The 19,162-nt window shown below is 47.9% G+C and overlaps 1 protein-coding gene across 2 annotated transcripts in view; it reads left to right on the top strand.

The window, feature by feature from the left end:
- The first annotated feature begins 3,059 nt into the window (after positions 1-3,059).
- ARHGAP27 (Rho GTPase activating protein 27) overlaps positions 3,060-19,162 on the top strand; it is a 54,673-nt gene continuing 38,570 nt past the window's right edge. The window contains exons 1-2 of one of the 2 annotated variants that reach the window (XM_033169673.1): positions 3,060-3,453; positions 12,841-13,656. In XM_033169673.1, the coding sequence (XP_033025564.1) occupies positions 12,883-13,656 (774 nt within the window). In that variant the 5' untranslated portion in view covers positions 3,060-3,453; positions 12,841-12,882. The remainder of the gene's footprint in view (positions 3,454-12,840; positions 13,657-19,162) is intronic. The other variant, XM_033169674.1, reaches the window with a different exon arrangement.

The raw sequence follows: 19,162 nt of genomic DNA on the forward strand, positions 1-19,162 counted from the left end.
TCCCCGACAGAGAGAGATGCGCAGCAGCACTTTTCTCATCTGCAGTTCCCAGCACCTCGTATTCAGATGCATCTTGTTTCTACAGTGGAGGTGTAATAACCGACATAATGATTCTTATTATGTGGTGGAGGTGTTTTAATTACTGCTTTGGATTGCTGCTGCTGCTGACTATCTGTATTCTTTCGTGCTGCTGCAATTTTGTTTTATTTTTAACTAGGAAGGGTGGGGCGGAAAGAACACCAAACTAGAGAGAAGCAGCGCAAGGTGGCATGAAATATTCATTGGAATGAGAGAAAATGAGGACGTGATAAAGGCATTTCAGTCAACCCCTTAGCATCTAGACAAATTAAACAACAACAAAAGCTCAGCTTTAGACCTGCTGAAGCAACAATATTGTGACTGAAATATACTCGGAGTCAAGTGTGAATTTCATGCTCTTTATTCAGCTCATAGTAGTGAGGAATGCAGTTCCCCCAAAACGTTTGCTTTATATACACTATTTACACAATGGGCCCCACGTGATTGGCTAATTCCGGGATACTCCTGTATGCCAATCGGAGTGCGGATTCACTTCCACCTGGAGCTGGATTGGGGGGCTCCTGCGGACCAATCAGACTGCTGCAATCTCAATCCTATTGTTCTAGGACCAATCAGACTGCTGCATTTTGGATCCTATTCAACTCAGTACATAACAGTGACCATTCTCCAAATGCTACAGCAGACTTTGGTTATGATGCACGTGAACCTTCCCAAGTATGTGTGGCACATCCCCAGAGGCCTTCACTTAACTGTGCGGCACCCTCGCCTAATGTAATATCTGCCTGCCTACCTGGAAACATTCCGGCACCTGAGCCAAAATATTAAAATTAAATTAAAACAGCAGCCTCCTGTCACTCATAATAATCATGCATCTCTGAAGGGCATCTTTAAATGTGGCAAATTTTTCAAAGAAGTGATCTCAGTCATAACAGTCTCATAATGTAGGACAATATTAGTGTATTAGTATTTCCCCCCCAGCCGGAACTGAGTTCTGTTTCAGCACCTCTCAGGTGGGCTCCATTGCCGTTATAAGAAAACAAAGGGGGCGTTCACGGTGAGTTCCAGCATCTCTTTTTCTATGAATATGGCATTGAGTATTTAGTAAAAAGGCCTGTGGAATTTCTCAGGGGTGTGGCACCAAAGGCCCAGGGTTGAATGGGACTCTTCAGGCCACTCGGCCCTTTGAACTCTCCCCAGGCCACACCCCCTCTCTCCAGGCCACACCCCTCACTGGACCTGCTTGCACCACAATGTTTTATGTCTGGCTGCAATGTGCCCTTGACCTCTGATGGAGCCTCTTGCATTCCTAATGGAGGCCAGGGAAGAAGAAGAAGAAGAGTTTGGATTTGACATCCTGCTTTATCACTACCCAAAGGAGTCTCAAAGCAGCTAACATTCTCCTTTCCCTTCCTCCCCCACAACAAACACTCTGTGAGGTGAGTGGGGCTGAGAGACTTCAGAGAAGTGTGACTAGCCCAAGGTTACCCAGCAGCTGCATGTGGAGGAGCGGGGAAGTGAACCTGGTTCACCAGATTACGAGCCTACCGCTCTTAACCACTACACCACACTGGCATGTGCATGTTTAGGATCTGGCCTATTGTGCAATTTATTATTATTATTATTATTATTATTTGTAATGTTCATTGCTCCGCCGCCTTTAACTTTTGCCTGTGGCCCTGCCCACCTCAAAAACGTTCCCCAACTTCTCCATTGACCCTTTTGCACCTAAGGCCCTCACCACAGGCGCTGGGTTGCCCCCAAGATCAAAGGGGCCTGGCGCACACATGAGATGTCACACATGCGACAAGAGATGTGTGTGACATCACCCGACACTGCACAGGATGGGGCATCCTTCTGCTACCTGCTGGTAGGCCCACTGGGGCCCGTCACAGCCACGGGAAGGTCCGCTGGGGCCTTCCACGGGGCGCTAAAAATGGAGGGGGGCTCATTGAATTTTTTGGGGGGGCGCACTTGGCCCCTCAGATCCCCTAGATGGCGCCCCTGCCCCTCATGCTTCCCTGCATGACAAATTTATAAATGGCTTCCCTCTCCCTGCAAAAAATGGCTCTCTGCCTTTTGCTTCTTTGATTCACTTTTGAGCCTGGCGGAAACCAAACGTTGGGAACCGGCGTGGTTATAAATATCCTTCTCTGCGTATCTAGGCTCTTGGGTGAGTGGGTGCTGAGACGATAAGAGCAGCTTGCCGAAAAACCACCTACTGAGCTAGTGGCAGAACGTTTGCAGCTTGCAGTTGTAGCTCAGAAAACAGAAAGCAGCTCCCTTTTCTCGTCTCCCCAAAGGGACCGGCTTTCTTCTGCCCTGGGCATGGTAACGGTCAGCCCAGCACATCATGCCCTCGGTTTTGAAAGGCACAGGTAGGCTGCTCCTTCTGGCGACAGACACAAGTGGCTCCTGGTTGCCTTCCTTCGCTGCTTGCCAGGTAAATAAATGTGCACATGCACATCCTTTTGGGACTGGAGGAGCCAAACCCAGCTGGAACGCTATCCATGCCCTCCGACAAGCCCGTGACTCAATCAGGGTGGCACAGAAAGCTGGTGGAAATCTTGGACACACGGCGGTGGTGTGTGAGTCATTCCCCACTCAGCAGCACCCTCCCCCCAAACCTCCCTGGCCTTGGGGAGACTTCCTCTGACTGAGGAAGCTTCCTTCCTCCATCCAGCGCAGGCTGGCGGGAACAGCTGTGTCGTTCTGCCTGCCTCACTCCTGCTCCCAAGACTCTGCATGAGTGCGGCAGGGCTTGGCCGAGAACGGGCATCGCTGGGGAGGAGTCGGAGGTCATGGAACTTAGGTCTTGGGTGTCTGCAAGGAGCTCTTCTTGACTGATGGAGAAACAAGCACCTGTACCCAGCTGGAATTGACCTGGATGATAGAAACTGGCAGGGGTGTGGCCGGCTGTTTTCCCCAGAGGTGCCTCTTGGTTTTGGTTTTTCGTGTTGCGTCTAAGCAGCACTTGGTAAACACTCCTCTCGGCGTCGGACGTCTTTGCTGCTGCCCTCAAGGAGAAGCTGATTTCGATCCTTTAGGTGACAACTGAATGCCAGACTAGGGCTGCTGGCAATGATGAAGATGTTTGGGGAGAGTCGCTGGACTAAAGTCTTGACCTGCTGCTGTTTATTTCCTTCACTGGCAAGTCTCCTTCGCGTGAGGAAGCCGACGGAAAGATCTGTTTTGTGACAGTCTCTGCTCCCCCTCCTTTCATCCGTTCTCAACATAGTTTAGGTAGGGGAGGACCAGAGGCAGGTTCAGACCAGGCGCACAGGCCTGGGCAGGTCCACGCTGCTCCTGATACAATCGACGAGGAAGATCTGGGACACCCTTCGAGGCGTAGGATCGAAAGCCAGGCAAACAAGGGGCCGGGACAGGAAAGGAAACTAAGAAAATGTGAGCCAGCAGGTAAAACCGGGGAACAGGGCGGGGTCAAGGGGTGAAGTCCTGGGAGGCTGGCTGAATCCAAGATGGGACAGCATGGAAAACAGGTCAAAATGACCTCCGTTTCACCAATGTTGTTCCAGCTGTTGAAAATTCAGAGTGTGAGCTGGATTTCTTGAAGGATCAGTTCCGGCAGGGCTTGTGTGTGTGTCTGGGCAAGAGTTGCTTGTTAGGGGGCGTAGAGAAATGGACTCCCGCCAGCGCTCCTTGCACAGAAGGGAATGATAGCTTCCGCTGACTTAAAAAGCTCCTCCAAATATTTTCCAACCCATTCAGTTGGTGAGCTAGAGAGAGAGGGTGTAGTAGCAGGACTCAATCCTGCATCTGTTTTGGTCCGCAGATTCTGGCCCTTTAATCTTTGAGAGGCAGGCAGGCTGGCAGCTGTCCAGCGGGGGCAGAGGGGTCAAACTGTGGTCCAGATCCCAGATAGCCCTGCTGGGATTGTTTAATGGCCCTGAGAGAAACTTCAGTTTTCCTTGTCTGTGCAACTGGAGTGATGGTGCCCTGACGCACAGTGAAAACTCGACAGGCAACAGAATGTAATCGTTGCCGTATCGGCCCTTCAGAAAAATCCCAACATCCCTATCAGGGAGATACTTTAATAAAATAAAAAAAAATCTCAAAAGAGCATGCAAGCTTTTTTGAATTCTCCAGAACGCTAAACAACGTCCTGCTATCTTAAGGAATTAAGGAATCTTTTTGTAATCGGATCAAGGTCCGTCTAGCTCAGTACCTGCCAGGAACAGAGGAGAAATGTGTTCGGTCTGCATTTTGAAGTGCACAGACTTCTACGCAGATCGGAGCACAGCTATCGCACACATTCCTGATTTTTGCGATACGGTTTTGGTGATACTTTAAATAGGAAAATGCATACCAAAAACGTAATGGGCATTGGATTGAGGACAAGCTAAAGCTGATCCATCCAGCAGCCCTGCAGATGCAAGCAGGGCAGGAAAACAACGCTTTGTGTGGAGTTTATTCCCTGAATCTGTAAACAAGAGCCTCATTCCTCTGAAACATGGAAGTTTCTTCCCCAGCCACCACGTTTACTAGATACTGATTTCTCTCTCTCCTTGTTCAGTTTGTCTATTCATTCTTAAAAATGCTTGTGGCCACAAGAACATTTAGTGGCAATGAATTCCATGTATTTCACCATAATAGGGTGAGCACAACCAACACCCTCCTGATGTTTTGTATTTGATGACTAGTGGGTGTTTGTTGTAAACTGCTCTGGGCGCAGCTCCGTGTGGAAAGATGACATATAGACCAACTTATAGGTGGCATATAGATATATATACTCTCCTTCGTTGGAGGTTTTTTTTTTAAGCAAAGGTTGGAATATCTGTTGATGCTTTAGCTGAGATACCTGCATTGCAGGGGGTTGGACTAGATGACCCTTGGGGTCCCTTCCAACTCTACAATTCTACAAATCAATCAGTCACAAAACCTAAGGGTGCTCAGATACGGACCCCATTGCCCTGGGTGTTATTTTGCCTTTGCCTTTTGCATGTGGCTTGGCTCACTTGCTCGAGATGGGCATACAATTGCTTTTCAGACACCTGTAGCTACGGTGTGCTTGTGGCACATTGTGGTTTGGCTTGCATGAATTGTTGCACTGATGTTTTTTGTACAGACCTGCCTTTTGTACAGGGGTAGTTAGACAAGATGGCCATGCACTGAGTTTTTTCAGCTTTTGAATAGACTTCATTCCTTGCCTGAGTTTCCAGCAGCACTAAGCCTCGGAATGTGTTTTCAAGACCAAAAACTCAGTCCAGGAAACCTGTAAAGAAACAATATAGGCGAGTGCCTCTGAACATGTGATGAGAGCTTTCTCTTCATTACTGAGCTGAAAGGTGACAGCAGGGATAGCTCAGTTGATAGAACTTGAGACTCTTAATCTCAGCATTGTGGGTTTGATCCCCACATTGGGCAAAAGTTTCCTGCATTGCAGGGGGTTGGACTAGATGACCGCTGGTGTCCCTTCCAACTCTATGATTCTATGATCAAAACAAACAATGTGCACCTGTTATTCCTGGAGGGGGTCCATGTGCCCCCTTCCTCCAGTTTCTATTTTAGGGAAAAAGCATTTTCTAGCGCTCCAACTGTAATTTTTTATTTTTGCTTGGAAAATGCAGCATATCTCCCAGTGGGTACAAACATGTGCGGCAAACATATATACATACATAATATTATTTGTATGCTGTCTTTCCAACGTCGAAACCATGCTCAAGGCGGCTTACCACCTGAAAAATATTACGTAATTACAAACATAACAGGTCATAAGCAATGAATAAATCATCGAAAAAGTACGCAACCAAATTAAACATTTTCCACATAAAGCATAGGAAGAACTAAAGATACAAAAGATTAATATCAAGAACAGCAAAAAAATAAATAAATCTGTAAGCCACAGCCCAGTCCAAGAGTCTGTCCAGCTGCATCGGCTTTTGTAGTTGGAGTCAGTCAGGCCAGATGGGAGGGAGCAGATCTTCCAGGACTCACAGCCAAGATTGCCATAGGCTGGAATGGCCTGAGTGCCAAAGGCCAGGGTCTATGGCAACAGTGATGGTACCTTCTCTAGGGATAAGCAATGAAACTCATCCCTGATCCATGCATTTCAGAAATCATTGTTTGAGCAGGAACGAGCACTGGTGTTTGGAGGGGATGAGTATGGGTATTTTGGTATTTTAATGTTCAAATTCCGGCGGCTGCTTTGGAATTTCCATTGGGAAGGCAGGGGAAGGTTGCTTCTATGTGATGGCTTTGTTTGGGACGCTGAACTGTTTTATGTTTTATTCTCGATGCGGTTTTACTTTGAGTTTCTTCTGAAAATTAGGCGGGATAAGTTAAAAAACCTGGGTAAGTGTGTAGCATTCAAGAAAACGAATGCTATAACCAAACTAAAAAGAAAGAAAATAAATGCTAATTTAGCCAAGAAAGGGAAAAAAAGAAAGGAGTGCCTCAGAAAGATTAGTTTATGTTCCCAGCAGCAATGCACCCACCTTTTTTTTGTATCTGTTCCTTAAAAATAAATAAATCAGCTTTTGAAAGCCACCTACCCCCCCATCTGCAGCTTAGTCAATTTCACTTCTCTGCTTGCTGAAAGTGAGATAGTTTATCAGGGAAGGCCACTTCCTCCATCTCTAACTCTCTTCTGTGCAATGATGGGCAAAAGTTAAACTACCGTATTTTTCGCTCCATAGGGCGCACCAGACCATACGACGCACCCCGTTTTTAGAGGAGGAAACAAGAAAAAAAAATATTTTTCTGGTTTTCCTCCTCTAAAAGCCCTGTTTTTTTGAGGATCAGCTAAAAGTTTTACAGCTTTTTTGCAAAGGGAAAAGCCCTGTTTTTTTGAGGATCAGCTAAAAGTTTTGCAGCTTTTTGCAAAGGGAAAAGCCCTGTTTTTTGAGGATTAGCTAAAAGTTTTGCAGTTTTTTTTTTGCAAAGGGGGAAAAGCAAAGAGGAAAAGCTCTGTTTTTATGGGGTTCAACTCACATTTCTGCAGCTTCTAAAGGAAAGGGAGCCTTTTCTACAGTTTCCAGACAGATAATCTAATCAGCGAGTCACATGTAGCTGGGGAAACAAACAACCTCCCTCTGCAGCACATTCAACAAAGGAGGGCAGGGCTGAAAGGGAGCCGGGGACTCTTATCTCTCTCCCATCTCTTGCTGATCAGCTGCTGAGCGGGGTCCTTTCAACACCCCCTTTTCTCTTTGTAAAATAAAAAGCATGATCCTCTTTTGGCCCCTGGACAATTCAGCTCCAGGGACCACCATTCGCTCCATAAGACGCACAGATATTTCCCCTTACTTTTTAGGAGGAAAAAAGTGGTCTTATGGAGCGAAAAATATGGTACTTTTCAAAGGGTCTGGGAGCACCTGCGAACTACAAACCTGCTCCTTCAGGGAGAGTAGGATCCCATTCAGGGCAGGAGGCTGATCAGCTCCCCAGATCTGGGAACAACTCACCTACAGAGCCTCCATTTTGCCAGGATTCAGATTCAGTTTATTAGCATTCATCCAGCTCACTAGTGCAACCGGAACCTTGCCCAGGACCTCCTTGGCCATTACTGATTCAGACATTACAGAGAAATAGAGTTGGGTGATCATCAGCATATTCCCAGAAAAGATAATTAAATAGCATTGGAGACGATGTAGTGCCCTGCAGCCCCCTGTGGTTCAAGAGGCAGGGGTCTGAGTAATAATAATAATTTATTATTTCTACCCCGCCCATCTGGCTGGGTTTCCCCAGCCACTCTGGGCGGCTTTCAACAGAACATTAAAAACACAATAAAACTTCAAACATTAAAAACTTCCCTAAGCAAGGCTGCCTTCAAACGTCTTCTAAAAGTCAGATAGTTGTTTCTTTCCTTGACATCTGATGGGAGGGCGTTCCACAGGGAGGGCGCCACCACCAAGAAGGCCCTCTGACTGGTTCCCTGTAACCACACTTCTCGCAGGGAGGGAACTGCCAGAAGGCCCTCAGAGCTGGACCTCAGTGTCCAGGCAGAATGATGGGGGTGGAGACGCTCCTTCAGGTATACTGGGCCAAGGCCATTTAGGGCTTTAAAGGTAAGCACCAACACTTTGAATTGTGCTCGGAAACGTACACCCAGGGCTACCTTCTCAAACCGTTTCTGGAGGTAAGAGCAGAAACACTGCAGAACATTTCCCTTTGAAACCCATCTCCTGCAGGCAGACTAGGAGGATACATGGTCAATGTGGCATCGAATGCAGATGAGAGATTGAGCCAGGAGTAGCTCTGGTTGCCAGTGTGCTTGCAGGCCGTACACCAGTTTGGCAGCCACATGAAGAGGCCTAGTATCCAACACAGGTGCCAATCCCTGGGGGCTGAGGGGACTTAAGTGCCCCCCAATGTATTTGATGAGGCTGAGCCCCCCCATGCCGCGCAATGCCCAGGTTTTACGCATGACGGTGTCGCGTCCAGTGTCTGTGTGTGTCACATCCGAAAAATGGGCGGCTTTTGTTCTAGTGCTCTGGTGCAACCCAGCTGACTTACACCAGAAAAAGGAATGTTGGACCAAAAAAAAGGGGGTGGGTGGGACATTCCAGGATCCAAACAGAAACCAGGATTTGCTTCTGGGATGTCCCACATAAAACGAGACAGTTGAAGGGTATGCTGCATGTATAAAGATATATACATGAACAGCTCTGCTGCGTGAAGGATGGGGAACCTGGGACGTTTGAACACTGCGGAGCCCTCTGGTCCCCTCCTACGGACGGCAAATGTATGGCCAGCGAGTGATGTTGTCAGTGTGCATGTTTTCGGCGGGGCTGCGCACCACAATCATGTGACCCATCTCGCACGTGCCTTCGCTATGCGTGAGAGAGCATTTCAGCAGCTCTCCTCTTCCCCCTGTATCATAACGCAGCTTCATACTGGGAAAAGGTAACCGTGACGTAACGGGGAGTGCAAGAAGAAGAAGAAGAGTTTGGATTTGATATCCCGCTTTATCACTACCTGAAGGAGTCTCAAAGTGGCTAACATTCTCCTTTCCCTTCCTCCCCCACAACAAACACTCTGTGAGGTGAGTGGGGCTGAGAGACTTCAGAGAAGTGTGACTAGCCCAAGGTCACCCAGCAGCTGCATGTGGAGGAGCGGAGACGCGAACCCGGTTCCCCAGATTACGAGCCTACCACTCTTAAACACTACACCACACTGCAAGGCCCTAAGACCTGGTCCCTTCCGTGCAACCTGGCTCTGTGCAGATCATTTTTGTCACAGACTACAATTCATGCAGGAAGCCGCTGCACCAGCCGCAGCTGTAGTGTCTGGCCCCATTTGCAAGACTCCTCCCAGCAAAAATAAAAAAAAAGAACAGAGGCAGGAAAACGGAGAGAGCTGGTTGAGCACAGACTGATAAACGGAAGAGCCCCCGAGACAGGCACACCCACGCACTGTGCTGCCTTTGTTATGACAGTGCGGTGTGGCATTTGGGCTAGCATCAGAGCAGTGCGCACTGGTTAGCACAGTGCAATGCTGGCTCTCTAGAACGCAACGTGCTATTAAAAAATTGCCATTTCACGTGCAAACCAAAACCCTTCTGGTTTCGCACCGTCTTCTTGTTTTGAATGCATCTGTCTTGCAAACTCCATATAAATCTTGCTTAGCCATCAAGAAGGAAGCCTTCGTAAGGGGTAATTCATTAGCACAGATCATTAATAATAATAATAATAATAATAATAATAATAATAATAATAATTCAATTTATATACCACCTTTTATCAAAAGATGTCAGGGCGATACCACCTTTTATCAAAAGATGTCAGGGCGGTGTTACAACATCGGAACACATTGCAAAACATCAGTGATGGAAACATAATAAGAACATAGTCTAAAGCATACTCATAGACAGCCTAATAGTAAAAAAAAAACCCCCATCATACTAACAGTCCTTTCCCCACACTTTCACAGGCCATAGATTATTTAATAGCCATAAGCCTGGGCAAAGAATACTGTTGGCCGCAGCTCACACTGTGGACCAGGGGATAGGAACAGCAGCACACTGCACAACAGAAACTAGGCTGGCATATCGACTGCTTTATTAGATTCCCCAAATGGGAGGTTTGCACAACAATTCGTTGCATGCTCACTCAGGAATAGGTCACAGCACTCAGTGGGGCTTACTCCTAGCTTAGTGTTCGCAGGCGTTTGACATTGCCAGCTTCATCTATATCAGCGGAGGGCCTTTGGGCCAAACCGGCCCTCTCTGTTGCTAACCTAGAGGGAAGATGGAGGGAGCAGAAATGGCTAGCTTTCAGAAGGAGAGGGAGAAGCCTTCAGACCTGTTTTCAAAGTAGCCCTTGCTACTTGCCCAGGCTACTTATTAACCGGTGCCATGTTGTTATCCTGGAAGACCACCGGAGAAGTTTTAATATTGGTGACCTATCTGATTGCATTTCTCAATGCACATTGTTGAAATGGGGGGGGGGGTTAACTTTTTCAGAGTACAGTGGTACCTACCTCTGGTTATGTACTTAATTTGTTCCGGAGGTCCGTTCTTAACCTGAAACTGTTCTTAACCTGAAGCACCACTTCAGCTAATGGAACCTCCTGCTGCTGTTGCGCTGCCAGAGCATGATTTCTGTTCTTTGTTGTTGTTGTTTAGTCGTTCAGTCGTGTCCGACTCTTCGTGACCCCATGGACCAGAGCACGCCAGGCACGCCTATCCTTCACTGCCTCTCGCAGTTTGGCCAAACTCATGTTAGTAGCTTCAAGAACACTGTCCAACCATCTCATCCTCTGTCGTCCCCTTCTTCTTGTGCCCTCCATCTTTCCCAACATCAGGGTCTTTTCTAGGGAGTCTTCTCTTCTCATGAGGTGGCCAAAGTACTGGAGCTTCAACTTCAGGATCTGTCCTTCTAGTGAGTGAAGCGTTATTTCTGGGTTAGCGGAGTCTGTAACCTGAAGTGTATGTAACCCGAGGTATCACTGTAGTTTTGGGAAGACCTCGGCCTGAAGCCCTCATCCGGGAACGCCATTTGCAAGTCTGTAATCTAGTCTGGGGATTTCCCCCCGCCCACCCCCATCAGGACTAAAAAAGCAGAGGAACTGCAGAAGAGGAAGCCCTTCTGCTGTTTGGAGGAAGTCCACTACCTCAGATGCAGAGAAGTCAGCATCTGTCAGTATGGGAGGAGAAGGGAGGGAAAAGGGTTTCCTCTATCAAAACCAGCCAGATTCATGATCCAGCTGCTCATTTTGGAAGCTCCAGTAGGAAAGAGGTTTCCATAAAGCTGCTCTCAGGTAGGGGATAGATGACATGTCAACCCTAGCTTCTCTGTATTTCCCAATCCTAAGTTTTGTCCTCCACATTAGCTAGCCAGCGATGTGGATGGGGTGGAGAGGAGGGAATTAAGTCTGGATGAAAATATATACACATTTTTGCATGCATTACTTGGTAGATGTATTTTTACATGCAATGTTGCCCCAGTATGCATTTTCTTGCAAGCACTTCTGATAGAATGTGTTTTTGTTTATTATTTCTTCCTATATACATAAAAATGTAAAGCTGTCATCATGCAGCCCCAACTAGAGGATTCTTAGTGTCACAAAGAGGTGGTATGCAACAACGGCAGAAGTATGTGTAAAGCAGGGATGGAAGAAACAGGAAAACGGCCGTTTTAAACAATGGGACGTTGGTGGCGCTGTGGGTTAAACCACAGAGCCTAGGGCTTGCTGATCAGAAGGTCGGCAGTTCGAATCCCCTCGATGGGGTGAGCTCCTGTTGCTCGGTCCCAGCTCCTGCCAACCTAGCAGTTTGAAAGCACGTCAAAGTGCAAGTAGATAAATAGGTACCACTCCAGCGGGAAGGTAAACAGCGTTTCCGTGCGCTGCTCTGGTTCGCCAGAAGCGGCTTAGTCATGCTGGCCACATGACCCAGAAGCTGTACGCCGGCTCCCTCAGCCAGTAACGCGAGATGAGCGCCGCAACCCCAGAGTCGGACACGACTGGACCTAATGGTCAGGGGTCCCTTTACCTTTACCTTAAACAATGGTAGAGGTTTGAGTAAAGCACTCTGGAATATCTGAGGACTCCACATCCTTTATCTCACATGAAGCAACTGGGGGAATGGAATGGGGGAGAAATTTGAGTATGGCAAGAAGAGAGAGAGACTGAAAGGAGAAAAAGTGGCGGTTTTAAACAGCCGAGGTTTGAATAAAGCAGAGGTGGATTGAAATCGAAATGGGAAACTGGCAAACTGGTTTGAGAGAGTGAGCAGGGGGTGACACTGAGGGCAGAGAAGTGGCAGTTTAAAACAATATTTGGGTACAGTGAGAATGGAGTTAGGAAACGTTCTGTTGTGTTAGTTTTTTGGTGTTAGCTTCTGTGTTGAACCCATCTCCACTATTTCTTGTTAAAACTGGTTATTAATGAATTTAGAAAAGGAGCTCTGCATAGACCTCTCTTTACCTCTCTCTCTCTCTGACTAGCGTAAGCAAAATCATTGGGCAAAACAAAGGCTGGTCCTGGACCTTTTGCCTTCCCCCTCATGTTTTGCCACCCGAGGCAGAAAAAAACCCACAAGTACCTCTCCCCCATCCCAGGCAGTAAAAATACAATACTCATATCGTTAAAAACTAACAATTTAGTGCCCTTTACAGCAACCAAAACCTAGTGCCCGGGGTGGCCACTTCACTCTGCCTAACGGTAGGGCCTGTCCTGACAGAAACTAAGTGAATTTCTCCTGCATTTGCCTCTTCCGCGAGTTGTAGGATTCTGCTTGTTACAGAACTCTTTCTTTTGCCCACCCCCTATTTTAATGGCTTAAGTCTACACAGGCCTACCTATCTCAACCCATGCCACAGACTTTTCCTTCTTCCTTTTCAGAAAGAAGAAGTTGCACCGAGGAAGCCACTTTAGGGCACAAGAATGGATTCCCTGGGTGGCAAGGAGGAGAGATACGTCTTGGTGGAATACCCCTTTGAGTACACCGCTAAGGACGGGCAGCTTATTTCAATAAAGCCCAACGAGAGATACATGCTTCTGAGGCGAACCAATGACCACTGGTGGCACGTGAGGAAGAACAGAGAAGCCCGGCCTTTCTACATCCCAGCAAAATACGTCAAGGAGCTGGGCCCTGTCACCCACACCATGCCATCCTCCGAGGAGCTGCCTCCCACAACAACCATGCTGGAAAATGTCAACTTAGAGGCCTCTATCGGGGTCAGCCAAGAGCCGCCGGCGGAGTATGAATATCGGTTTGTCAATGCCGTTCCAGTGTGTGAGGTAGATGCAGAGAAAGCTGCCTTTTCTTCCCCGCGGTGCTCAATCTCCTCAGGGGTCATGGCGACGGTCCCTTTTGACGTTGGTGGGAACGCTCCGTCCCCCATTTCCGGAGCAAGCAGAGCCACTATTTCTGCCCTCAGTGCATCTCACGGTTCCCTGAAGCCTCGCTACGCAACAGGTTGTTCCGATTATTCCCCAGTGGGCTACATCCATTCCCCCGAACACATAAGGTCTACGGTTTCCCTGGATGACTTGGCAAAATTCACGAAGCCCCCCGGCCAGGCGGGTGTTGGGAACTTGCACAAAGCTGCCTCGTGGAGTCCTGCACGCCCGCTCCCAAAGAGCAACTCCGAAACCTTCCACAAAGCAGCGGAGGAGATGGTGGAGCAGGATCTGCCAGAGCCCCGTGCCAGACAGGTATGGGATTTGCTTTAAAAAAATATCTGCCTGAGGCAGCTCTAATCCTGTGGAGGTCCTCATTTGTTTTTTGTTGTTGGGCTAACGCCACGCACTCCCTGTTTCTCTGACTCTGATCTGCCTTTTCTAGGTAAGCCACACATTCTGTGTAATAATTTTTTATTAGTTTTCAATTACAATAACCCAATAAAAGCCTTGTTGTCGATACCAAATTATAATACAGTTAATAATGCCAATTGTTCAGATGCCAAGTTATATTAATTTGTTGCCTCACCCCCCCCCCGCATGCTAGAATTGATGATTTGATAATTTACTTTAACTCTGCATTGCAAAGACTTACAAATTCCAATTACACACCAGTCAGAATAACAAACACTTATGCTGCAATTTTAACGACTTCCATTCGCATTAACACATCAAATAATTTACGAAGCCTTCAAACTCTCTCTTTGTTCTGGTGTGTGGCTATTACTGTCCATGATATTTCTTCTTGTCCTTGTACTGTATGAGTCTATCTTTTGTCAGTTGTTGCTGTTCTCCATCATACTTTGGGCGGAGCTAGTATTCCATTGCTGGTAAGCAACACATTCAGACCTTCTGCCTTCAGGTGGGAAGGAGCTGACTTGGGTTCCTTGAAGGATTGCCACTCTGCACACGCTCAGAGGCACCTCTTTTGTTGCATGCTATGGTAGCAAAAGAGGCTCTGGGGCCGAACCCTGACTCTAGTTAACCCTGCCATTGGCACTCTTCCTCCGATGCACGTTACCCAGGATCCTCCAGCGACGTAATGTTCCAGAAGTAGGAAAATGTTGTAGCATAGCCCTTTCTGACAGTATGTAGATTGGAGATCTTGTTTGTGGGATGAAACAAACTGCTTGAACACTGGAAAGATATTTGACTTTTCTATGTGCAGGAATTGATGGAGGTGGGGCACAGCAGGGGTGGGGGCAGTTTGTGGGCTGCATTTGGCCTGTGAGACCGTTTCCCCCAAACCACATCCACTTGTCCCACCCCATAAGTGATGTCAGGTGTGGAGCACGCAGAGTTGCAGCTGGATCATCTGATCACCCACCTGATCCCTACAGAAAGCAGGACCAGACTCATCAGCTGATGTGCAGGGAGCTGAATCCTGCTTGGTCACTATCTCCCCCCCCCCCATTACGGGCCAGCTTTGACAGGTGGGCGGGACACCCTACCTGTCAATCACCAGATGCTATTATTACGTCAGGTGATTGACAGTTGGCAGGCCCCACCCACCTGTCAAAGTAGGCCAGCAGAGGTGCGGTGTGTGTGGGGGGGAGATGAAGATCTGGCCCACTAGGCCAAAAGGATTTTCCACCTTTGGGCAACTGCTGAAACCTTTGGGCAACTGTTGCTGCTGAAAAGCAACACCATGTGATTTATCTGCATGCGCACAGCTACCAACTTCTTCCCAGAGATAGGTTCCTGTGCAACTAAAAAGCACAACTGAAACAAATGCAGCTTTCCCTGTCTCCTCCGCTCTGCGGTGTGGTGTGGAAAAGGTCTCTTTGCTGAATCTCTCCCTTTGGATGCAGCATGGAAAGGCAGAGCGTGTTGTCAGGAAAAGCCTCTGGCAAGTTGGGACGTCGTTCCAGTGATAAGAAGTGAGAGCACTTCTTTCAAAGCCTGTGAAAACCTACCGGGCAGAGCTCCCAAAGAGTTCCCTTTCTTCCAGCAAATCTTGGGTAGATACAATCATGTATATCCAGGGGCGGAGCAACGGGGTGCGTTGGGGGGCGGTCCGCCCTGGTTGCCACCCTGGAGGGGGTGACACTCAGTGTGCCCCCCCCCCGCGACTCCCAAGCCAAGCCCCGCCGCCCGGCAAAATGCCTCGCTCGAGTCAGTGGCGGCTGGCTTGCTCGCTCACCTGCTCGGCCAGCATGCCCTTTGCTTCTTCCTGGGCGAAGGCGAGGGGCGGGCGTTGCCGCACGCACAGAGTGTGCATGTGTCGCATCCCATGCGAGCGCACTCCGTATGGAATGCCGCACATGCGCACTCCGTATGGGGTGCTGCTCATGCGTGGCAGCCTTATGAGTTGCCGCTCACGAGCAGCAGCACGTATGGACTATGTATGTGCGGCATTCTGTACGGAGTGTACATGCGCGGAAGCCACAAGTGTGCAGTCCGTACGGGGTGCCAAAAAAATTTCCACACCTGGTGCAATATGGGCTTGCTCCGCCACTCTGTATATCCAGCACCTGGTGAACTAACAAGTCTGTTTGTTCTCATGGCTGTGGCATGAAGTATTTTCGATTCCCATTTTTCAATGGCGATACAAGCAACCAGGGGGTCGGGAAGTCAGGCCTGCTTCAGGTTCCCCATTGCATAAGGGAGAAGTGAGCAAGCAGGCTGAAGTTCACGTGTGCGAGAAATAATATTACATAACTCCAATACAAATACATGCAGGCTGCAAATACCATACCCACCAAGTGTCCCGATTTTGCAGGGACAGTACCAGAATTACCAAAGCCATACCGGCTTCTGACTTGATCCCGGAATGTCCCTATTTCCCTGCCAGGGCGGCTGCCGCCAAGTTCAGGGAGGATGAGCCACTACTTGTCCCGAGCGGTGGCTGTGTGGGAGCACCCCATTGCTGCCCCATGGTTGCCACTGCCCGCCTCCTCCCTCGAGCAGCTTTGTAGCGGCAGCTGGGGCCCAGCCCTGTGTGATACAGCGGCTCTGAGAAGCACGCAGAGGCTGGAGATGCCCTAGGTGGGAAGAAATGGAGCAGAGCGCGAGAAGTCTTCAATTTTTAAAAATGCTTTGTTAAGGTAAAGGTAAAGGGACCCCTGACCATTAGGTCCAGTCTGGGGTTGCAGCGCTCATCTCGCTTTATTGGCCAAGGGAGCCAGCGTACAGCTTCCGGGTCATGTGGCCAGCATGACAAGCCGCTTCTGGCGAACCAGAGCAACGCACAGAAATGCCGTTTACCTTCCTGCCGGAGCGGTACCTATTTATCTACTTGCACTTTGACGTGCTTTCGTACTGCTAGGTTGGCAGGAGCAGGGACCGAACAACAGGAGCTCACCCCGTCGCGGAGATTCAAACCGCCGACCTTCTGATCGGCAAGCCCTAGGCTCTGTGGTTTAACCCACAGCGCCACCTGCATCCCTAATGCTTTGTTATTCGTGTCTAATTGTGCCTCATTCTAATTCCTCCCCCCATTGCTGTGGCTTCTCTTTTTGTAAAGCTACCAAAGAATAAAAGAAGGATTAAGGTTTTTCTCAAGACGGTGGAGGGTGTGTTTTCTGTGTCCCTTTGGTGCAATGGGGACGACACTTGCCACTTCCTGCTTCTTCCGATAGGAAAAGCTTCTTCCCCGTGCCGCCTCCTTGAGAGGTCTGGAGGGTGGCAACACGAGAACAGGCCTTCTCTGCAGTGGCTCCCCATCATCTGTGGAATGCTCTCCCCAGGGAAGTTCACCTGGCGCCTTCATTATACACCTTTGGGCGCCAGGCAACAATGTTCCTTTTTAACCAGGCCTTTCGTTGATTTGATTGACATCCTATGACCTTTTAAAATGGGGGGGGGGAGTATTGGGTTGTTTTCGTTGGTTTTTTGATAATGTATTTTGTGGTTTTATATTCTGATTTTATTCTGCAAACCGCCCTAAGACCTGCAGGTATAGGGCAGTATATAAATTCAACAAATAGATAAATGAATTAGTTTGCCTTTAAATGTGAACTGATCTGACCCATCAAATTAATAGTTGAATAGACTTATTTCTTGGTCACTCTTCCCCTTCTGGACTTTGTTGCTGCTTTGGTGTATTTAAGACAAAAGTTCATTAATCACACCAGGAGTCCCATCCCTGCAATTGGGAATCTATGTGCTGTTCAACATCTGGAAGGCAAAGCAGGCAGAAATGCAACAGGTGTGCATCTCCCCATCATTAAATTTCTGTGCTGAGCCCTTTTGAATTGCTGTCTATAGGACTCTCCTTCATTGGAGGTTTTTAAATGGAGGCTGGATTGCCGCCTTGTCAGGGACTCTTTAGCTGTGATTCCTGCATTGCAGGGGGTTGGACTAGATGACCCTTGGAGCCCTTCCATCTCTGTAATACAATGATGCTATGAAACAGCTGCAAAATAGGTTCTCCAGTAAGTGAGGGGGTAACAACTGTAGAAAAATAGGAAGCTAAACGCGCTAAAAATGCTTGAAATGGATCCGTTCCTCCTGCAAACTCAGCGGATCCAGCAGGTGGCAGCACCTCCCTAAAGCTTGATGGGGCCGAAGGAAATGGGCCGAAGGAACATCTTAAGAAGATCACAGGTGGGAGATACCATTTTTGCATGTTCCCCCCCACATAAACAAATAATGCAGCAAACAAGAAGAAAAATAGCACATTAAGTAGAAAACTTCTAATATTTGCCTGCTGTGCTAGTTTTCTTTTGGAGTGTTTCCCCCCCCCCAAAAAAAAGAGAATTAAAAGGTGGTTTGTTTGTTTTTTTAAAAAAAGTATTTAAATATGTAATTGCCCCCATCTGCTCTGTCAAGTGGTAGAGTCCACTTTCCTACCTCATTCTGCGACAGGTACAGACCAGATCTCAGGAAAGGCAGCACCTGTGAGCATTTGATGGCTGTGCTTCCATTGGAGAGTGATCAAGCCTGTGGGGAGGACTTAATATTTGGAGGGTCCTGTGTGACTTGTGGATGACTCAGTCGTTCAGCAAATGTTTGCCTGCAGAGACAGAACAAGGTAGCTCTAATTTAACTAATGACTCATGCACAGTCAGAATGACAGCTCACCCAGCTGGTTCCTAACTCTTCAGCCAGGGAGGCCATGAAGCCACTTGGCAGTGCATAATTTAATTAATTGCAACCCGAGCTCATAAAGAGTTCGTCTTGGAGTATTTATACTGGGGCAGTGATAGGCATATATCATATCCCACTGAATAGGCAGATCTGGCCTGTGCCGTGTAGGCTCCCCACCTAGAAGAGGGAAATTTTTTGGTTCAGACATTAAAGTGAATCTACTTCATTCACAATACGTGGACCAAAACACAGCTATCCCTCAAAGTTAGCATTTATCCACTTTTTTTTGACGCAGTTCTCCCACCAAATGATGTGTACAAAAATGTGAATATTTGGGGGAATGTGAATGTATTATGTTATGGAAAGTTGCTTTCGAAAATATGAATATTGGGATAAATTTGCACTAAAACGCCGGCAATTGTTCGTGAGGACTTGTGTGTGTGTGTGTGTGTGTGTGTGTGTATAAAATCAAACTGACATGAAAATGTGGAGAACAGAAGAGTGGAAAAACGAGAAACTGAAATTGAGAGATTTCATCCCCATCCCTAGAAAGGTACAAATAGTTAACAGGGCAAAGGGTGTTATTTCCCAGGAGTTTTAAGGCTCCATGCTTCTCTTTTTATAAAATCGCCCAACAAACCCCCTCACCTTGAGGTGTCACCGTTTTCTCTAGTGAGGCTCCTGTGCCTTTCGCAGCTGTGTGTTAGGCAGATATCCAACAGGAGAAGCT

Source organism: Lacerta agilis, chromosome 14 (genome assembly GCF_009819535.1).
Source record: "Lacerta agilis isolate rLacAgi1 chromosome 14, rLacAgi1.pri, whole genome shotgun sequence".
Classification (NCBI taxonomy): Eukaryota; Metazoa; Chordata; class Lepidosauria; order Squamata; family Lacertidae; genus Lacerta; species Lacerta agilis.